This window comes from Didymosphaeria variabile (genome assembly GCF_027946475.1).
Source record: "Didymosphaeria variabile strain IMI 356815 chromosome Unknown scaffold_7, whole genome shotgun sequence".
In the NCBI taxonomy this organism is placed as follows: domain Eukaryota; kingdom Fungi; phylum Ascomycota; class Dothideomycetes; order Pleosporales; family Didymosphaeriaceae; genus Didymosphaeria; species Didymosphaeria variabile.
The window spans coordinates 451,651-470,052 of record NW_026611626.1 but is presented as its reverse complement, the minus strand read 5'-3'; the positions used below and the strand labels follow the sequence as shown (position 1 = coordinate 470,052).

Sequence of the window (18,402 nt, the reverse complement as noted above, 5' to 3'; positions counted from 1 at the left end):
TCGAAGCATCGCAGCATGTTGATCTTCGAGGTCGCGGAACCACACGGTAAGCATGTATCCTGCAATTGATTGTGGATGGGAAGAAGTAGGGTGGTCATTGAAATTGCAAACGGCCATGACGATGGAGGATGTCGAGTTACGGGTCTGACGGGTGCCAACAGCTCCCGGGCGCTTGTTTCACCCAATCTGCTGCAGATCATCCGCTAGCTTGTGCTCACATCTTCGCCCAACAACGTTTGGTCGTGCAAATATATCTCGAGACTCGAATCACAGAACACAGGCACATCGCTCTATTACCGCATGTACCTGATGAAACGCAGCACCCGCGTCTTAGATTTATTTGACAGCAATCGCATTCAATATCCCGATTGGGTTTTGAAAACTCGATCACAATCTCTTCGTGGACGGCAATGCCATTTCAAAATTGAGCAAGTTTTCGGAATTCGGAGCATTGTTAGAAAGTCCACGGGACCCGTCGACGTATCAGATCCCATACACACCGCCCTGATGGACGAAACGTGCAAACTGAGCACGGCAGCAAGACTTCCTCCTTGCTTCGATACCAAGCCAGCAGCCAGGCACCGCAAGGATCTGGCTAGTTAGAACAATTCTTAGCATACTTGTTACCGTGCCGACTGACCCGCTCCACTGGAACGTCCCGTAGAGCGAGCTCCTCGAGGCACAGTGATCCACTTTGCACGAGTCTGTGCTACTGTCCGCTTTGCGCAGGTTTCAGGGGTTGAGTTCAGGTACTATCAGGCTTTGTCTTTTCTCTCCTAAGGATTTGTTAGAATCAAACCTCCGATAGTCGTGGCACACATTGTCTACACAATCCGGTGCCAATAAGCTTCTCTACCTCATTGCACGCTTCAAATACGTCCTTGGACCATTTAAGCCAAACACTGAATGTGATACAAAGCTTCAAGAAATGGACCTGACTCGCCTTTTCTCTTCTGTCACATCCAGGATAATCCTCGTCCCAGTGGCACACCTGATTAGCACAATCACGGACATTACGTACGCATCGCTCCTACCACGCTTCCCGCACGCAGCTTACCGCAAAACCTTGCAACCCGTTATCACGCTACAGATGTGACATTTCACTTCGCACTATCTTTCCTACTCCAGAGCACCTCACGCTACAATATATCTGAGGGAAAGTAGCTATTCGTTCCTCTCCGCACACGTCTCCCGTCATCACAGTATACACCATATATCGAACGCTTTGTTCCCGCTACACTGACAATCTGCCTCGCCGCGAATCACCTTTGCACCCGACAAACACCGCCCTTCCCACCACTTGCCACGACTCCAACCTTGAACGAAATCGGCATTGCCACTACGTCCCCCAATGCACAGCTCTACGTACAAGCACATTCCACCACACACATGTCTTTACCTTTCTTCTCCGTGCCCCAAAAAGCCACCTCGGTCGACGTCCTCGCACACACGTAACACTTGCACACCCTGTCCCAGCTCACCAATCATTGACCATACACAGCCAAAAGACAAAATATAACAGCGATGCGATACGATACGATACTCCCTGTTCTACAACAATACGTACAAGCGCTCGCAAGGTAACAACCCCCAGCAAAAAGCAACCCTAGACCGTGACTGTGCGCTCTACCCATCACACGCGTGCTTCCCATCCACCCACAGCCACCGCACAAACACAAACGACACAACAGCAGCCTTCTTCCCCCTCCCTGACCTCCCTCTTCCTTCAACGCACCAACTCAATGTGCTCCAGCAGCGTTTCCACCACCGCCTGCGCCGTCCCATTATGCCTCACGCGATCATGCTCCGCCTGAATAGCGCGATACTGTTGCACGTTAGCCTACATCCCCCCTTTATAAAGGAAAAAAAAGGTACATACCTTGAACCCAAAATTCAAACAGAGCGCAACCGCCAAGCCCACAGCTACCACGAGCGGCCCCACCATATTATCAAAGTCCTTGCCGCTGCGCTCGGTGATGAGTCTCCTCCTCCACATGTAGATGCCATAGCCCCAGAGCAGCGTAAACAACGCCACGCATGTGTACACGACGGCTAGGATGCGCGCCACGTTGTTGGCTTCGCCGGCGGCGTTGTACAAGCCGAGGGAGAGCGAAGCGAGCAGCACGGAGACGTGCTGCCACTTGATGAAGGTGCGCTGGTTGGCGAGCCAGACTTTTGCTTCGACGCGGACGGGGCCCTGGTCTTTGATCCAGATGCCGGGGTGTCTGATGCCTGGGGGGAGCTTGACCTGCTGCTGGGAGGATTCCTTGCGGCGGGCGTATTTGGAGGTGGAGAAGGAGGGGAAGAGCGAGGAGAAGCCTGCGCTGCGGTTGCCAGGTACGACGGTCGTGCCGTCTTCGTCGCTGTCGACGTCTTCGTTTGTAGGCTTGGGCTGTTCGACGACGAGGGGCGAGGGCTTCACGGGGGCGCTGGGCTTGCGGAAGGATGTGCCTGCTGCGGCGGCGGGCGAGCCGGCGGGGGAGATGACTGAGGGACGGTAGCTGGGGCTTGCGCGGGCGCCGAAGAGACTACCGACGGCGAAGTCGTCCTCGGCGGCTTTCTGCTTTTTCTTCTGTTCTTCTTCGAAAGCGGCTTCGGGTTCGCGCTTGATGTCCGTTTCGACCTCGCTGAGCCAGAAGGGGAATGTGTTGACCTGGTCTTCAAACAGCTTGGCTACACCCTGCACGAACTTGGAGAAGCGTGGAGCCTCCTTGACCAAGTGAGAGTTGATCAGGTCCTCGATCCACTCATATTTCTTCATGCCCTTGACCTTGATCTCGAGTATTGCGTGAGGGAAGTCGTATCGCTCGCCCTTCCTGAGCTCCTTAAATGGATACTCCATCTGGCGGTCATCAATATCCCGCCTATGCCAGTCATCAGGATCACGGCACGGACGGTCCAGGTCCAGAGAATCCTCGCGAATAAGCGCCAGGTTCGTATCCAGAGACACCCGCACGCGATTATCGCCTGGAATCTGAAACGCAGTGCGAGTGTAGTTTGCGCGCAAGACTGGCTGCAGATCTTTCTCCTTGATGAAGTTGGAGATATCGTCTACGGTCTTCTTAAACTCGTTGACCTCCTGCTCGTCCTGAATACTGCGAGCTTCCATCTTCTGGATCTGCTTCTCCATGTGGTACTTGCCGGTGATGAACGGCTGGATGTACTTCTCTTTGATCGCGAAACGCTGTTCCTCAGCTGCGTCTCCCTCCCTCATCTCTTTCTTTTCGAGGAAGATGTTAGGTTCCTCGGCAAGCTGCCCATACCATCGAAGACGAAGCGAGGCGGCGTTGGGGACACCGTTGACCTTGTCCGTATATAGCGGGAAGTCCTGATTGTCGAAATATATGGAGGTAATGGTGGGATCGCGCTGGGTGCCTTCGGCGATCTTCGAGGTCTGCGGGTTGTACACGAGGACGGGGAGACGGCGGAGGATTACGGTCTTGACTTCGAGTAGATTTTCCTTGTGGACCCAGACTGCGCTGTGTTAGCTAGTGAACATACAATAAAAATAGGTTTCCTACATTTGTAGGAGGTAAAGTCCTCTGAGCTCGTAGCGTTCTCTGCAAATGACAACGCCTCCTGCGGCTTGCCATCCAAGCTCTGGCGCACGAAGCTATACATGGCCGAGAGCCGGTACAGTAGCGAGCTCTGATCTTCCGTATAGATTGGCTTTTCGGTGAGGCGCGCGTTGATGAACGGCCTCAGACGGTACGACCTCCCACGCAGCTTGTCATGCTTCTTCGTCGCCTTGATCACCGCCGTGTAGTTGATGCGCCCATATTTCTCTAGCTCCTTGACCTCCTTCGTGATCCCATCTAGCTCCTTAAGAACCTCCTCGAGAATCTTCTTCCTCTCGGCAGGCGACACATTCGACTTGTTGTCCTTGGACGAAGACGCCGCCTCGCCGTTGTTCTTGCTCTCCTCCGCCTTGATGCCAATGGCCAATGGCTCGAGTTTCTTCTCGCAAGCCGTCGTACGCTCCTTCAGCTTGTTCTGGACGTCTTGCTTAAAGTTATACACCTTCTCCAGCTGCACGTTGGCAAGCTCCTCGGTGAAATCCGTGACATCGTCCGAGGTCCACGGCTTGTCTTCATCGTGCTCGCGGAGCAGGTTCTTGAGCTTGTCATAGTCGATGTACTGGTCTTTCCACGGCGGGTAGATGCTCTTGCGGAGGGTGGCGCCGAACTTCATGGTGAATCAACCCTATGCGCGCGGGCAAGCGGTTGGTGGAGCTATCGGAAGCTATCGAGAGAAGCAATTGACGGGAGCTTGGCAACCAAGCAAAGAAGCTAGCGAATGGTAAGGGTACAATTAATCCAAGCAAAAGTCAGCAGCCTGTATGTAGGAATAGCATGCATATCAATCCTTCACCTCACAGTGCTGCTGCAGCAGAGATTTGTTTGATGCGCAACCTGCGGGGAAGCTCTTTCTTAGCCCTGGTTCGCGACAGCCAATGACTGAGCACGTGGGCGCCTGCTCCCGTCGTCATTGCGAGCACGGGCTCCCATCCGATGCCAAAAGCTATCCCACGCATCCCACGCGCTCGAGGATGATGCAATGAATAGTAAAGATGTGGTAGAGTACTTGAAATAGAGATGTGACCTAACAGACCTTGTTGATTGATGGCAAGCATGAGGCACCGTATCGCTTCACGACATGCTACTCAGAGACCGATCACATGCTACCCTTGTACCCAAACTATCGACAGACAAGGATGGAGCTTTCACGGATCCACCATAAGTTTCGACAATCAATGCACTCACTGATTCCTGAGAAACACAAAGCACTCAATTCTTTGGCACAATATTGTAGTCGATACATTGCAACTCTTTTCATTGCTCATCACCGGGATATCATCCTCTCCGTTAACTATACAGTCCGACGCAAATCCACGCGCCCATCACGCAACCATACTTGTACAGAGCGCCGCAAAAAAGGACTGCCAAAGACCCAAGTCCCCCCGTCCTTTCGCTGAAAAACAATATCATGTCGTAGAAACTGATGCTCCAAAGTTAGGGAGCTTTTTCAAAATCCTCAATAAACCGCTTCAGAGCGTCTGGCGGTGTCGGCCAGAAGGTATAAGAGCCACTGGGTGAGTTGCCCACCAAGGTAGGAAACTGATTTCCCAGGCCATTGGTAAGAATGCCGGTCCCGCCAATGGACCGCTGTTGCCATCCGCAAATGGCCTGGCACTGATGGGCCGACTAAGCCTGCTGTTCACCGAACTGGCCGCCGCGAGGAGCACCGCGACCGCCTCGGAAGCCACCACCGAAGCCACGGCCGCGTCCCCTGCCTCGACCACGTCCGCGACCACGGTATCCGCCCCGGTAGCCATCGACACTGCCTTGGCCGAAGGTTTCCATATTCTTGGCCCTCTCTTGCGTCCTGAACTGCTGGCCACGATTGGTAGCTGAGTCCTCACGGTCCTTGAGTTCGCTCGAGATGTTGTCGAAGAAGCTTGATGACTTGTTGTACGCCGCAGGAGGAATGACGACGTTGTCATTGCTGGGTTCAGCAGCGTGGCCGTTCGTCGCAACTTCAGCGGTGGGAGCAGAAGTCACGCCCTCACCAAGTGGTGAGCCTGTCGCAATGGCCTCCTTGACTGAATCCATCTTGTTGAATTTGGCGTTGGCGGATGCGAAATCGAAGTCTGTCGTTGGAATGTCCAGCTTCGCATGATGAGCACCACCTCGGCCACCGCGACCTCCTCGGCTGCCTCCACGGTGACCAGGCCCGCCCCTTCGAGCCTGCTCATCTCGCATATCATCTATCCGCTGCTGGAGATTCGCGTTCATGGGCTGCGCTCCAGGTTGTGCCGGAGCCTTCCCAACCTCGAGTTTCGCCATAGCTGCTGCTACGGCAGCAGTCGCAGCCTGAGTGGCGTTGTGGTAGTTTTGAGCGGGGTTAGCACTTGACTGACCAGGTTGTACTGCGGCAGCGGCGGCGACAGGTTGAGCTTGGGGCGCAACGTTCCTCTGACCAGGGCTGACAAGAGGCACGGCAGGGGCGATGCGGCCGCTCTTGGGTCCAGTTGGGGCAGCCTTTGGTGCTCCAGCGGCCTGTGTAGGTGGAGCCAGGGCAGCGGCAACGGGTGGTTTTGAGTCAACAGGAGGAGGCGGAGGCTGCTTCGCTGCAGCAGTGGGTGCAGAAGTAGCTTCTGAAGCTTTTGCGTTGGGTTTCTGCTGTGTAGGCTTCGTGGCACCATCCGCCTCCGCAACCTTGGGTTGAGCATTCGGCTTCTCGTCCCTGTTTACGGGAGGACCAGACGACGCGCCCTTGGGGCCAGACGGAGGCTGGTTCTGGTTCTGATTCTGTTGAGGTCCTGGCTGCCCAGGTGGGCCAATGGGGCCTTGTCCAGGGAAAGGCCCGGGAGGCCCATTGAACTGGCCTGGAGGGCCCTGCCATCCTGGTGGTGGCACTCCATAACCATACGGGCCCGGCATGCCGAATCCTCCTGGGCCTCCTGGAGGAAATGGCCCTGGCGGACCGCCAGGAAAGCCACCTGGGGGTCCGAACCTATTACCGTACGGCGGTGGCGGGTGTCCAAAAGGTGGGTAACCACCTGGAGGGAACTGGCCTGGAGGGGGAGGAGGGAAGTTCTGGTTTGGTGGCTGTGGACGCTGATCAGGCTGAGAGCCTTCTTGCCGCTGAGTAGCCTGTTCATCGCAACATGCCATGTTAGCGCAGCTCGTGAACAAATAGCTTCAACAGTCAAAGGTATTGAGTGGTGCTCAGAAGGAAGGCAACGGAAATCTCCACACGGTTTTGCGCTCTCGGAGGTTAAAAGTGTTTACATCCGAAAATATTTAATCATTGTGCTCTTGGGGTGGGAACATAGGCGTGACTTACTCCGATGATGGCGGGGTCTTGTGGCATGGCAGGCTCCTCTTTGGGCGTCTCCTCGATGCGCAGGTCCTTCACGTCGCTACCACGGAACACAATTTGCTCGTAGACCGCGTCTGAAGGCCCGAACTCTTCGGCGCCGCCACGACGACCCTCAGTGCCGAATGATCGCACATTGTCGAGCGAGACGGTCGATTGTTCTGAGTTGATGTTGACGAGCGTGCCGACATACCTAGGCTACTCAGCAATTGCGCGAAGCTCGCTCAATGGGTGCGAGCATACCGGATGTCGCTCTTCGAGATGAGCGATATGCGAGCACTGCGCAATGCGTGTCAGTAGAAGCTCCAATTGATGGCGTGGCTAAGACGTACCCGATGTACTCAGACATGATGGCGGCGTGTGTATCGTGCTCAAAACGAGTTAAATAAGTATCGCTTGAGTTGAGAAGAAGAAAAGGGGAATGAAAAGCACGTAGTCGGGAAGGACGAGGCGAGGGTGAAGGGCGGGAGGAGAGATGATGAGGTTTGTGTGGGTGAGCGAAGAGAACCGCGTGCAGCTTCGCCAAAGACAGCTCCGGCTCCACTTCGGCCCAAGCGCATCATCAAAAGGCCCGGAGCCATGCTTCTCTCACCCAACCTCCATGCCTGACCTTTACCTGGAGTCATGAGCGTCGCCGCAGCAGATGGGCTGAACGACATCTACGAGTCGCTGGAGCAGTACAATTGGGACGATGATGCCGAGTTTCAGTCCGGTCTGAATGCCATTCTGGGCAACAATAGCTCGCCCGAGCAGGCGTCTGAATTGGCACTGCGGGCGCGATGCTTTTACTATGCTAGGTATGTCCTTCAACTTCAGAATACTTTCACATATACTAATAGATCCAGGAAATACAACATCAACGTCGACTTCGACGCCTACAAAGCATACCGCAGCTCGCGGGGCCGCCCCGCTCTCGTGCCCAACGGCGCACAAGCTCCTCCTACTACTTCCAGCACCGATGATGCAGGCGGTATTCTCCCTGTAGCTTCCGCGAATGCGAATGAACCTCCGGCGCCGTACCCTACCTCCTTCGCGCACATCGTAGAGCTGGTGACGACTGGGCAGCCAATTCCAGGCATCAAGGAGATACCCGATACGCTCCTCACCGGACAGTCCTCGGAAGCTACGAAGTCGAAACGAAGGAAACCATGGGAGAAGGACGAGTCCACCACAAGTGGCGAAGCTGCTGCTGAGGCTACGACGACGAGTTGATGATACGTAACGATTATGACTATGGTAAATATGGTTAGAACGGCATGCATAGCGCTAGGAGAAAGTTTTCACGGCGGTCAAGGATATAACTAAGACATATCGGCTGCAGCTCTCCTCGCGTAATCATGAACAGCGGCGACGCAGTTGAGAAGTTTGATTTAGACTTCCCATTGAACCGTGAGTTGCCCTAGGGTATAGCATCCTATTTGTCACTTGGCAACCGTTCTTCGTCGGCAACCCCAACGCGAGACACCCCCTAGTGAAAGGATCTCAGGCTGGTATGAGTTACACGCCTGCACCGCCCAACGTAAGACCCTAGCACGGATGTCAAATTGCAATTCTGCCCTTCAATGGCTGTAGTTGTGCCGCTTTAGAAGTGCTTATATCGAAACACGTCTTGCTCGGCGACGAGGCTGCTCCCGGCCTGGCTCTCTTCGTGGGTCAGGCTTGGAGTGGCGACGTGGACATGTCCGAAAGAATCAATCGATGGGCGGATTATCCGACGTGAGAGCTTTGCAGGTCAATGTCTCTCTTGGAAGCTGTGTATCCTTTGATAAGAAACGTGTCGCACATTATATGATGATGGGGAACTTCGGCTGTCGAGAGACTTCACATCTTCGAAGACCATACACTGGGGTTACTGCAGTAGTCTTGGGAACATGTCAAATATGTAGTAACGCTGCCGCATTCCAAAGCATATATACCAGCAATCCAACAAAACCATCCTCTCCAGCGCCATCGGGTATCAAAAGCCGCTCACGAAAATGCAAACAAGCCCAAAAGCCAATGCCGAAGCACCCAAACACCCGTCCCCCACCTTCCTTACTTCTACAAAACCGCCTCCAGCACCTTCTCCCTCAACGCCCTCGCCTCCTCGTCCTTCTCCCAAAGCCTCCTCTGCGTCTCTAAGAATCTTGCCTTCCACCCCGCCGCCGTAGTAGGCGTTTGGTCCTGCGCCTGCCTCTGTTCTCCCGTGCCCGCCTCACGTCCGCTCCCAGTGCTTGCAGCAGCCAATCCCTTCGCCGCCCACTCCCCGACCAACCCTCCAAAACTAACATTGAAGAACACATCAAACGTCTCACGGATGGTTCCCGTTCCGCTTTCAGGGACATCCTCATCATCCTCATCAATCGGACTCTCGTACCCATCGCCACCGACGCGAAATCTCACACATTCCACTCTTCGCACGCCGCCGGTTGGGCCACCGGATCCCAGGCCGACGGCGGATGTTAGGCCGAGACAGCTGCTCATCGCTATGCTGAGGAGCTGGTCGGACATGGTTTTCGAGCTTGAGGGGGTCGGGGTGGAGGACTTGGAGAGGAGAGGGGACAGGATGGCGGAGGCGAGGATCTTGGCTTCGGTGCCGGAGAGGCGTTTGCGGCGGCCGGTGAGGGAGCACGGATGAGTTCTGCGACGAGGGCGCGTTTGAGAGACTCCGGGGAGGGAGGGAGGGAAGGTGGTGTGGTGGGTTGGGGTTGGCTTCGGGGAGAGAGCTGGGCGGGTGATGACGTTGGCTGTTGGTGGTGGGATTGCTCGGTTGAGTGGTCGTAGAGAGGTCCTGATGATTGGGTTACGGAGTTTGTCGTTGCGACGTCGTTCTCCTGCCCGTTTACGAGTACCGTGGGTGTGACGAGCCGTACTGGGTTTCCAACATTTGGGGGCACCTGCAGGCTCAGTCTGTGACCTCTCTGTGACGCGTTTGGGATCTGCGAGTCCATGTTCGTAGGTGAAACAGCTGACGCTGGTGTTGGAGGGAACCTGAAGTGGTGCTCTGCAGCTGGAGGGTCCGAATGTGCTCTTTCCACTATTGGTGTGAGGTTTCCTGGGTTCCTGTTCACATCTATCGTGGGTCCTTCCTTGGTCTTGGGATTGGCAGGAAAGGTGACAAATGGCCCGTCACGCACAGATCGATTACTCGGCGGTCTGCCACGAAGCTTCCCAGTCGAAGAAGAGTTATTGCTTGGCCATGCTGAAGAAACAGCAGGTCCGTGACGTCGTCGTGCCCGTTTCGAGCTCGACGGCGTAATCGCTGATTGAGGTTCATCGAAGAAGTCTGGATGAGCTGAGTGTGGCGTGACAGCAGAAAGGGGGTGCGGTGTTGTTGGATTATCCTGCGTATTCAACCGCCATCGAAGTTGTTGTCCGGACATGGGCGAAGCCGAATAGGGCGTCAAGTTTTTGTTCGGGTTCATCCGGCCAGGTGCTGATGCTGCAGTCATGGCAGAGGATGGTGTAATAGTGGATGCCGTCCAGGGGTCATGTGTCCCAAGGAATCCTTCCATACTATCGGGATGAGCACTGCTTGGATATGCAGACTGAGGTTGCAATACGTTGCCAAAGGGTATAGACGTGTCTAGCTGAGGGCGTTTTGGTGCAGGTGAATGGTCGATCATGTCCGTGTCGTCTTCGCCTTCATCAGCTTTCCGACGTCCCCGCTTCGGACGGAACTTGGGGTCAAGAGCTCTGATAGCCAGGTCCTCTTCCAAGGGTACTCCATCGCGGCCAATCTCCGGAAAAGGGTTGTGAGGAGGTGGTATTTGTAGATAGTAAGGATGTTGTTTACCCAACATGTATTCGAAGAATGCATCAATATGCATCGCGCGCATCCATCGCTAAAATCGTTAGTATCTCAATGAGGTGTAAGTAATAGGAAAAAAAGACACGCGAACAGAGTACAGATAATGAGGTTGTCAACAGAGGCCACCTGACGTAGCCATACAGGAGGATTGCTCACCCCGCATTGGGATGTCTTGGACCAACAACTCCAGGGGACGAAAGCGTATTAGTACATGAAGCAGGTGCATGAATACACTAAGCGACATATTCGGTTCCCGTATTCGGATACTTTTGGGCCGCGATTTTCATTTGCAGTCTTGGTTGGTCATACGTTTCTCGAATGCAGACACGAGGTTACCGCAGATGGTTGCAAATGTCGGAAACCAAACATTGTCCGAAAGCTGTTCGCATGATTCAAAGGCCAAGAGCCATCAGATGCAAAGTGCAAATGAAGGCTGTGCGGAAACATGCGACCTGACACCATTGTAGGGAACAGGAGTTCTGGGACTGTATGAAGATGAAAAAAAAAGTCTATCTCACCTTCAAACGAACAGAGTATTGCTGCACTTTTTGCGTGCTCTGTCCCTTGTCTGTATCCGGTCGTTCTACACCTAGGTCGAGCGCCAATTGTGTCCACGTCTTGATCTCCCCCGAATCGAACTTCCGTATCAACTCAAAGAGCGCCCAAGTGCTGAACGATTTGCCATCGCTTTTTGGAGGGGTCCGAAACAGTCGCGTCAACTCCGATGTGTCTATGGTCGTCGGGAAGTTTGGATTGCAATACAAGATGAACGTCGCATAGGCTTGGTCAAGCGTATCGTCTGAGACATCGCGGGAAGGAGGTGGACGATCGGTTGGAACGTAGTGTGTAGTCACCTGCTTTGACTGACTAGCTGGGGATATTGCTGAGAAGCGCGGCGAGGCATTGGACGGCGTTGAGGGTGTCTGCGAAGTGCGCGACATGTCTCCATAGAAGCTGTGTGCGAGGTGACCGCTGCCCATGGAGGCATTATCAGGCTGCAAAAGGTGGTTTGGCGGGGCGGAGTGGTGGACGGATGACATGGGAGGATGTCCATTACGGTTCGCGGCAGCACTTTGTTCAAGGCCTGGGTCGATTGTTGGTAGCTAAGCGGTGGTACATCAGCGAAGTTCACCGGCACAACGGGAGACATAGTGCACATACGGCAGGATGGCGGAAGGGCGAAAACGCCGGGCTACCATGGGTTTGATGTTCAAAATGGCCGTGGGACGAGAGATGTAAGTTATGCTCCGCTTCTTCACCGAAGTCTACTTGCATGGTGCCGGATGAAACAGCTACAATCTGCAAGCGGGTCTGCGAGCCATGAGCGCTCCGAGATCAGTGAGTCGAGTCAGGCGCAATTCACCACGCCGCTACCGATAGGCTATGGATGCGGGTTTCTGAGCTGCACGGCCGCCGACAGGTATCTACAGAGCGGCTGTCCAGCGTGTTGGCGACGCGCGCGCCAGGTGGCGGGTCGTCGCGGCCAGCGCGGACAACTGGGAGAAGCGCGCGGCGCTGTCGCTGAAAGCGATCCTCGTAGAAGGCGGCGTGCGTGCGTGAAGATGTTCGCGACGCGTGCTGGAAATGCGACAAAGTTCGGGCTGTGGTCGTGATAATTAGCGGTCGTTCCTCCCGCTTCTTTGGGCATTTAGCCCACTTATGTTGCCTTAGAGCAGCCAAGGCATCGCGTACTATCTTTGGCGGTCTCGTTTCAGCCGCAACAGCCAAAACGCCCTAATGCGCGACTGTGTGCCATTCGCTGAAGTAGGCATCAGCTGGTCACTGTACGGAGACCCCAGGGTTGCAGTCATGGACCAGGTCCCGAGAGCTTAGGAGTCATTGATCGAGGTTCTATGTAAGGAAGGCCCACTATAATATACAAGTAAACCAACAGTGAAGGTCTCCCAAAGCTTTGCGTTTCAGGTTGCATGAATAGAAAGCCTTCTCGCATGGATCAAGCGAATTTAACGCGAAACTGACTGCATCTTGAAAAGCTCGTAAGGAAGAGGTCCCACTGCTTGTTGGAATCATCGAATATCATTGCTGAATTGTGGAACAGTGCAGGGCCTGACTGTGTTGGGTCTGCTAACATGCATCCTTCTCGGAAGAAAGACGCTTCATATTCCCGGAGACATGAGAATAAAAGTGATAGCGATTAGATGATATTTGTGCATGATTTGTTGGTTGGCAGAGAGAACATATCAGGGTCAAAGTCAGCCCGCGACACGTACAACACATGTAGCGTACATGACCTTACGGATTCGCAGGGTTGAGGTCATCATAGTGCTATGAGTACCATTATGAAATAGCAATGCAGAACCTTCCAAGTTAAATAGAAAATGAGAGTTCAGATAGCCACCCCGCTGGCCATGTTCGTGCCATAATCTCCCGGCAAGGTTCATACCACCGAGGGATGAAGAACAACCATATTATCCCTTTCCTCCACTCTCCATGCGTCCATATGATATTTCCATCGAGTACCAAGCCTTTCCCCAATTCGAAGACAGCCATAGCAGACCGTATCGGTCTCTAATATTGATCCAGGATCAGAGCATCAGGCATTTCCTGTGCGGCCGACGCTAACGGGCGGGCGGCTACACATGGATTACCTGCTCCATCAGTCCACTTCTCGCTCAAATAACAGTAACCTGGCCTTTCGTGTCCGTTCATGTCTGCCATTGGGCACTTTTCCTCTCCCGAATATGATGTCGCGCCAAAAAACCTGACGTTAGATCCATGGCAGATGAGATGCCTCAATACCTCAGTGGCCAAGTTATGCATAATTTGTTGTTGTTCTACTGTTCCGTAGGAGGAGGAACTCGCGGCGTAACCGATTATGGGTATATTCAACATCCGAAGCGTTCTCAGTTTCGGAAGCTTGGCCAATTCTTGCTGCGATGTATTTAGAACCATGAATTCCATGAACTCAACGTTGGGACCACGAATGAAATTACTTTGACTTACTAGAACAGAAACTAAGCCAGCACCTACAAGACAAGGATCATGGTCCTCCAGATGGAAAGAATGACCAAGGTCACGCCAGTGGCCCATATCACAAGGACCGAGGCATATCCCGATTTCTTGCAGCCTCAAGCAGTTCCGGAAGATATCGATAATGTGCGAGTTGTATTGTAGCTGGTAGGCGTTCTTCACATATCCGAGAAATAGCACTTCCAAGGTATCCGCATGATGTATGATACCTTCCTCCGGTATCAGCTCCTGCAGACGTATGTCGATTCCAAATACCCGAAGTCCTTGGAAAGACTGCAGAAAGGAATCCAGCGCTTTCAGGAAGGGAAAAGGCTTCTCCCTGTCCCATATGTAGCGCACGTTGAATACTTCTAGGCTCGAGCCGCTGCGAGAGAACGCTGTCGTCAGAGCGGAAAGGAATGGCACCGTTCTCATAAGACCGACGCATAATTAGTTAATCGAGCAGCACAATTGCTTTGTGAAAGCGCTTACCAAAACAACCTGATATATACAACTCTCTCAGTGTTGACATGTTGACCTCTAGAAGCAATGCTGCTGAGGAAGTTCCAAGGCACAAATCAACGAGCTTCAAGTGAGTAAGCAGAAGCGGTGAAGAGGGACTGAGGCGAAGTGGCAATGCGGAGATGATATTGGCCCCATCATAATAATTTGGGACGTGGTGTTGACAGATAGTCAAGCTGGCCACACGAGGACACTTGGCGAGAAGATATCGGAAAGGCTCATAAGAAGTGATGGACGTATCGTCGGACCGAATGTAGGTGGCTAGCGTTGTGATATTCTCCAGCGAAGAACTGCTCCATGAATTCATCATCTTGGAGAGCATACTGACTCGGTCTACTGCATTAGGAGGCTCAAGAAGCAGAGGTGCTTTTAGTATCTCTAAACGGCTGCGTGGTAACAACGGTGAGTAAAGATAATTAAAGTATCGCTTTGAAGCAACTTACCATTGCTGCTCGAGTAGCAACGTCAGATTGCACGGCTTGATGGCATATGCCGAGAATTCTTTCAGCCGGTCTCGCGGGAGGCATTTCAACAAGAGGACCAACGCCCTCTCGGGATATTCCCTGTTCCACCCCCTTGCTCCGAGATAAAAACGTCGGACATGCGGTAGAATTCCGTTTCCAGGATCGAGTAAAGTAGCCAGACGACGAAGAGTGGTTTCCTTTAGGTCAACAGCGAGGTATTCCCACAAGATTGGCGCCATCAGGTGTGCCCACTCTTTGCTGACCATACAGGCACGCTTCTGGTCCCGAGTAGGCCGCACCTAGAAAAAATCAGGTCTTCGCGGTCCTCGAACGATGAATCTGAGCGACATTACGACAAAGAGAAGGGCTGACTTACGAAAGCGAACACGTTGAGCTTGATCTCGGTGGGCAGGCTACTGAAACCTACCATGACGGGCGAGACCGGTATATTCGTAAGGTCCTTTTGCGTCGTGGGAACAGTCGCGCTGAGAGGTTGTGGTTATTGAGCGGAGTGGTGAAGCCGCGTGCAGTGATACGTCGTGATTGAGGTTCAGTCTCTTGGCGCGGTTTGTTTGTTTGTGGCGGGCGCGCTCGCGGTCGCACACATCAGCACGTGACATTGTGCAGGTCCAGGGCCTGTGAATGAACGCCAGTATCTTGAACACAAGTCTGGGTATGCCGAGAAGGCAGCCGAATCGTGTTGTAATTACATTGCTCGTCGATATGCAATGGCATGGCTCTATTCGAGGAGCTGCTGTTAGTCATAGGCGTACATGATCATGTGTTCTGTCGGAGGTGGTACACGTTAGGAAATAACAAAGCCTCCTTTCTCTGCGAAAGTTAATCTACGTTACTTGATTTCTTTTACCCAACTGACAAGCTTGAATACAAGCCTGGATGGCTCTCGTGTCAACATGAATGTCCGCGATGCGCTTGCTTGACAGACATTTATGAGTCGGATCATATATAGCTCAGTCTAGGACAACTCATGCTATTGTGAGTTGCTGAGGTTGTGGCACGATAGCGTACGACGTTCACATTTACGCGAGACCTCGGGGAGCATCGGTCGGGCAGAAGAGCCTAACTTGGTTGGGCTTAGCTCATAAATTTCTAGGATGTGAGCTGATTCGGGAACCCTAGATCCGAATTCCGCGAACTCCTTTTCTACCTGCGATATCGCCATGCAATCTTCAACCCATCTGACTGTTCAGCCAATGTTGCAGGCGTGAAATCTGTCTGCAACATCGAAAGCTCTACGGCATTGCGATTGTCGTCTCCTTCAGCGCTCATACATAATTTGTTGTTCTCAGTCGAAAATCGCGTGGAAAAGCCAAACACGATCACATAAGCAAACAGCGCGAGCCGCCACCATGGACGTCGCCCTGGAGTTTCTCGATCCCCTCGTTCTGGACAATGCGTACGCATGGGCTCTACCAAACAAAACCATCGGCGTTCAGTCTGGCAATGACACCTCATTTCACGACTTTCCGACCGCACAAACGACTACTTCGCTCTGGGCGCGGGACAACATCTACCGCCAAATTGTATCGATCCTGGTGTTAACTCAGCTGGGCGCGAGCCTGCTGTACTTTGTTTTCAGTGCCTTTTCATACTTCCTTATCTTTGACAGGAGACTCGAATATCATCCTCGATTTCTGAAGAACCAGGTGCGCCAAGAGATCAAGTCGTCTATGTGGGCGGTCCCATTCATCAACATCCTCACTCTGCCGATTTTCTTGTCCGAGGTTCGGGGGCACAGCCTGCTCTACTCAAAGGCGAGCGATTTTGGTTGGACTTGGATGCTGGTCTCGACGATTTTGTACATGGCTTTCAACGATATTGCCATCTACTGGATTCATCGCTTGGAGCACCATCCTTCTGTGTACAAGTACATTCACAAGCCGCACCACAAATGGATTGGTAAGTCAGACTCCTCAGATGCTAATCATTACTGCCGTTCCAAGGGTTGGAGTACAGTGTGTTACCCCAGGCTTGGCAATGCAGCGGTCGATTCCACTCCCACTTTTAGACTAGTAATATACAGTGCTAACCGTGCCAAAGTGCCAACACCATGGGCTGCCTTGGCCTTCCACCCCCTTGATGGATTTGTACAGTCTCTACCGTACCAGTAAGTGGCCTCCAGACATAGTTCACCTTGTTTTGGACTCCCATCATACTTTGAAAGAGGCGGCACAGAACTCATCCACAGTCAAAAATACTGACTCAGCACAGCGTCTTCCCCTTCATCTGCCCCATCCAAAGACACCTCTACATGATCCTCTTCGTGGCCGTACAAATCTGGACCATCTTCATCCACGACGGCGACATGATCTCCGGACATTGGACCGAAAAATGGCTAAACAGCCCTGCGCACCACACATTGCATCACATGTACTTCACGGTCAACTACGGCCAGTACTTCACCTGGGCCGACAGCTACTTTGGATCGCATCGCGCGCCACAACCCGAACTCGACCCTCTCCATGACGCCCTGAAAGTTCTGCGAGCCAAGGGCCTTGTCGACGAGAACGACAACCTCATCAAGAAGTCAAAAGCGGAATAAGCAGTCGACGTGGGTGGACCCGTTGTCTTGACGAGTCCTCACGCTTTGTACGATCCGGTTCGGCTTCGCATTTTGTTTCATAGATTTCTCTTCTTGCCTTCGTTGGCCTGGGGTACTTTTGCATCAACGCAATTTTTGCAGACCCCAACTTTTACGGACGCATGGACTCTTGACGACGCTTTCCGGCGCGAGGCCGGACCATTGCATATGACGACAAGCCTTATTGTACATAGGGAGCTAGGCTGGCAGCGATGCTGGCATCGTTTCACGGAGTATATAAGATTGTACGAGTCTGTTGAAAACCGAGTAAAGGGACTACGAATTCTATAATGTTTAATTGCAGACTATTTTTTTTCGTGCAATATTCCGACGTATAGACGCGATTCGATGGTAAGTCCTGTCATCACTGACGCTGGTAGAGCGCAACGCAATCACATTGCCACCTCCTACAAGCACATCATCTCGAAAACCGATTCCCTTCACTGTAAAGCAAAACCACAATCGCTAAAGAATCGGTGCCTCTTCGCTGCCCTAACGTACTGTGTACTGTGTAGACGACAAACGTTCCAGCCTCACCACCACGCCCCCGCCCTGCCGATCCCTTCCCGCCCACCGTCTCTCCAGCATTCACCCCATCCGTCTACCCCCGTCCGCCACCCACTCTCCCGGACCCCAAACCCGCAGCCTGCATGAACAGAACCACCGCCACTCCCTCCCTAAGCGCCTTACCCGCTTCTTGCTCACGCGCGTTCGGATACAGATGTACGACCGCAGGACTTATGAGCGCAAGGCTCACTCACACCGCTGCTACCCACGGTGGACATCTATCGATTAGTTACGGAGTAGGAGATCACGTCAGCAGGAGGGTCCGGAGGGGAGGGGAGGGGAATCGATGAACAGCGCCACTGCCGCGCACAGGCACGCAGGACAGGTCCCGCTTCGCACTGGAGGTGGATGCAGTGCAGTGCAGCGCAGTGGAGTCTGCACGTAAGCCTGGCGCGCCACCTCATCACTCCCCGATGCACGTCTCCAGCGGATATTACCATCAGCACCTCCAACCATGCGGAACAAGCACAGTACCCACGGCGCGTGTGCTCTGGGCAAGTAGAATACATACCAAGGGCTATGGCTATGGCTATGCAAATATCGAATCCGGAGGCGGTGCGTGGCATGGCATACAGTATCCGCGTTAGCGAGGTCCGTAGAAGACG

At 53.3% G+C, this 18,402-nt stretch overlaps 5 protein-coding genes across 5 annotated transcripts; 2 read left to right on the top strand and 3 right to left on the bottom strand.

The window, feature by feature from the left end:
- Positions 1 to 1,726: 1,726 nt before the first annotated feature.
- VTC2_1 (Phosphate metabolism transcription protein) lies at positions 1,727 to 4,191 on the bottom strand (the record flags this gene model as incomplete). The annotated part of the gene is made up of 3 exons (XM_056218039.1): positions 1,727 to 1,825; positions 1,880 to 3,474; positions 3,522 to 4,191. The coding sequence occupies 3 exons, from the start codon at positions 4,189 to 4,191 to the stop codon at positions 1,727 to 1,729; spliced, it is 2,364 nt and encodes a 787-aa protein (XP_056067304.1).
- A 1,013-nt stretch (positions 4,192 to 5,204) lies between these two features.
- N0V89_009287 (uncharacterized protein) lies at positions 5,205 to 7,231 on the bottom strand (the record flags this gene model as incomplete). The annotated part of the gene is made up of 4 exons (XM_056218038.1): positions 5,205 to 6,656; positions 6,850 to 7,075; positions 7,126 to 7,161; positions 7,215 to 7,231. 4 exons carry the CDS (start codon positions 7,229 to 7,231, stop codon positions 5,205 to 5,207), a joined length of 1,731 nt encoding a protein of 576 aa, XP_056067303.1.
- Positions 7,232 to 7,506: 275 nt separating this feature from the next.
- N0V89_009286 (uncharacterized protein) lies at positions 7,507 to 8,094 on the top strand (the record flags this gene model as incomplete). Its single annotated transcript, XM_056218037.1, has 2 exons — positions 7,507 to 7,679; positions 7,728 to 8,094. The coding sequence occupies 2 exons, from the start codon at positions 7,507 to 7,509 to the stop codon at positions 8,092 to 8,094; spliced, it is 540 nt and encodes a 179-aa protein (XP_056067302.1).
- An 828-nt stretch (positions 8,095 to 8,922) lies between these two features.
- On the bottom strand, positions 8,923 to 11,652 carry N0V89_009285 (uncharacterized protein; the record flags this gene model as incomplete). Its single annotated transcript, XM_056218036.1, has 3 exons — positions 8,923 to 9,502; positions 9,604 to 10,706; positions 11,191 to 11,652. The coding sequence occupies 3 exons, from the start codon at positions 11,650 to 11,652 to the stop codon at positions 8,923 to 8,925; spliced, it is 2,145 nt and encodes a 714-aa protein (XP_056067301.1).
- Positions 11,653 to 15,998: 4,346 nt separating this feature from the next.
- ERG3_2 (c-5 sterol desaturase) lies at positions 15,999 to 17,191 on the top strand (the record flags this gene model as incomplete). Its single annotated transcript, XM_056218035.1, has 3 exons — positions 15,999 to 16,548; positions 16,690 to 16,756; positions 16,861 to 17,191. 3 exons carry the CDS (start codon positions 15,999 to 16,001, stop codon positions 17,189 to 17,191), a joined length of 948 nt encoding a protein of 315 aa, XP_056067300.1.
- Positions 17,192 to 18,402: the final 1,211 nt, after the last annotated feature.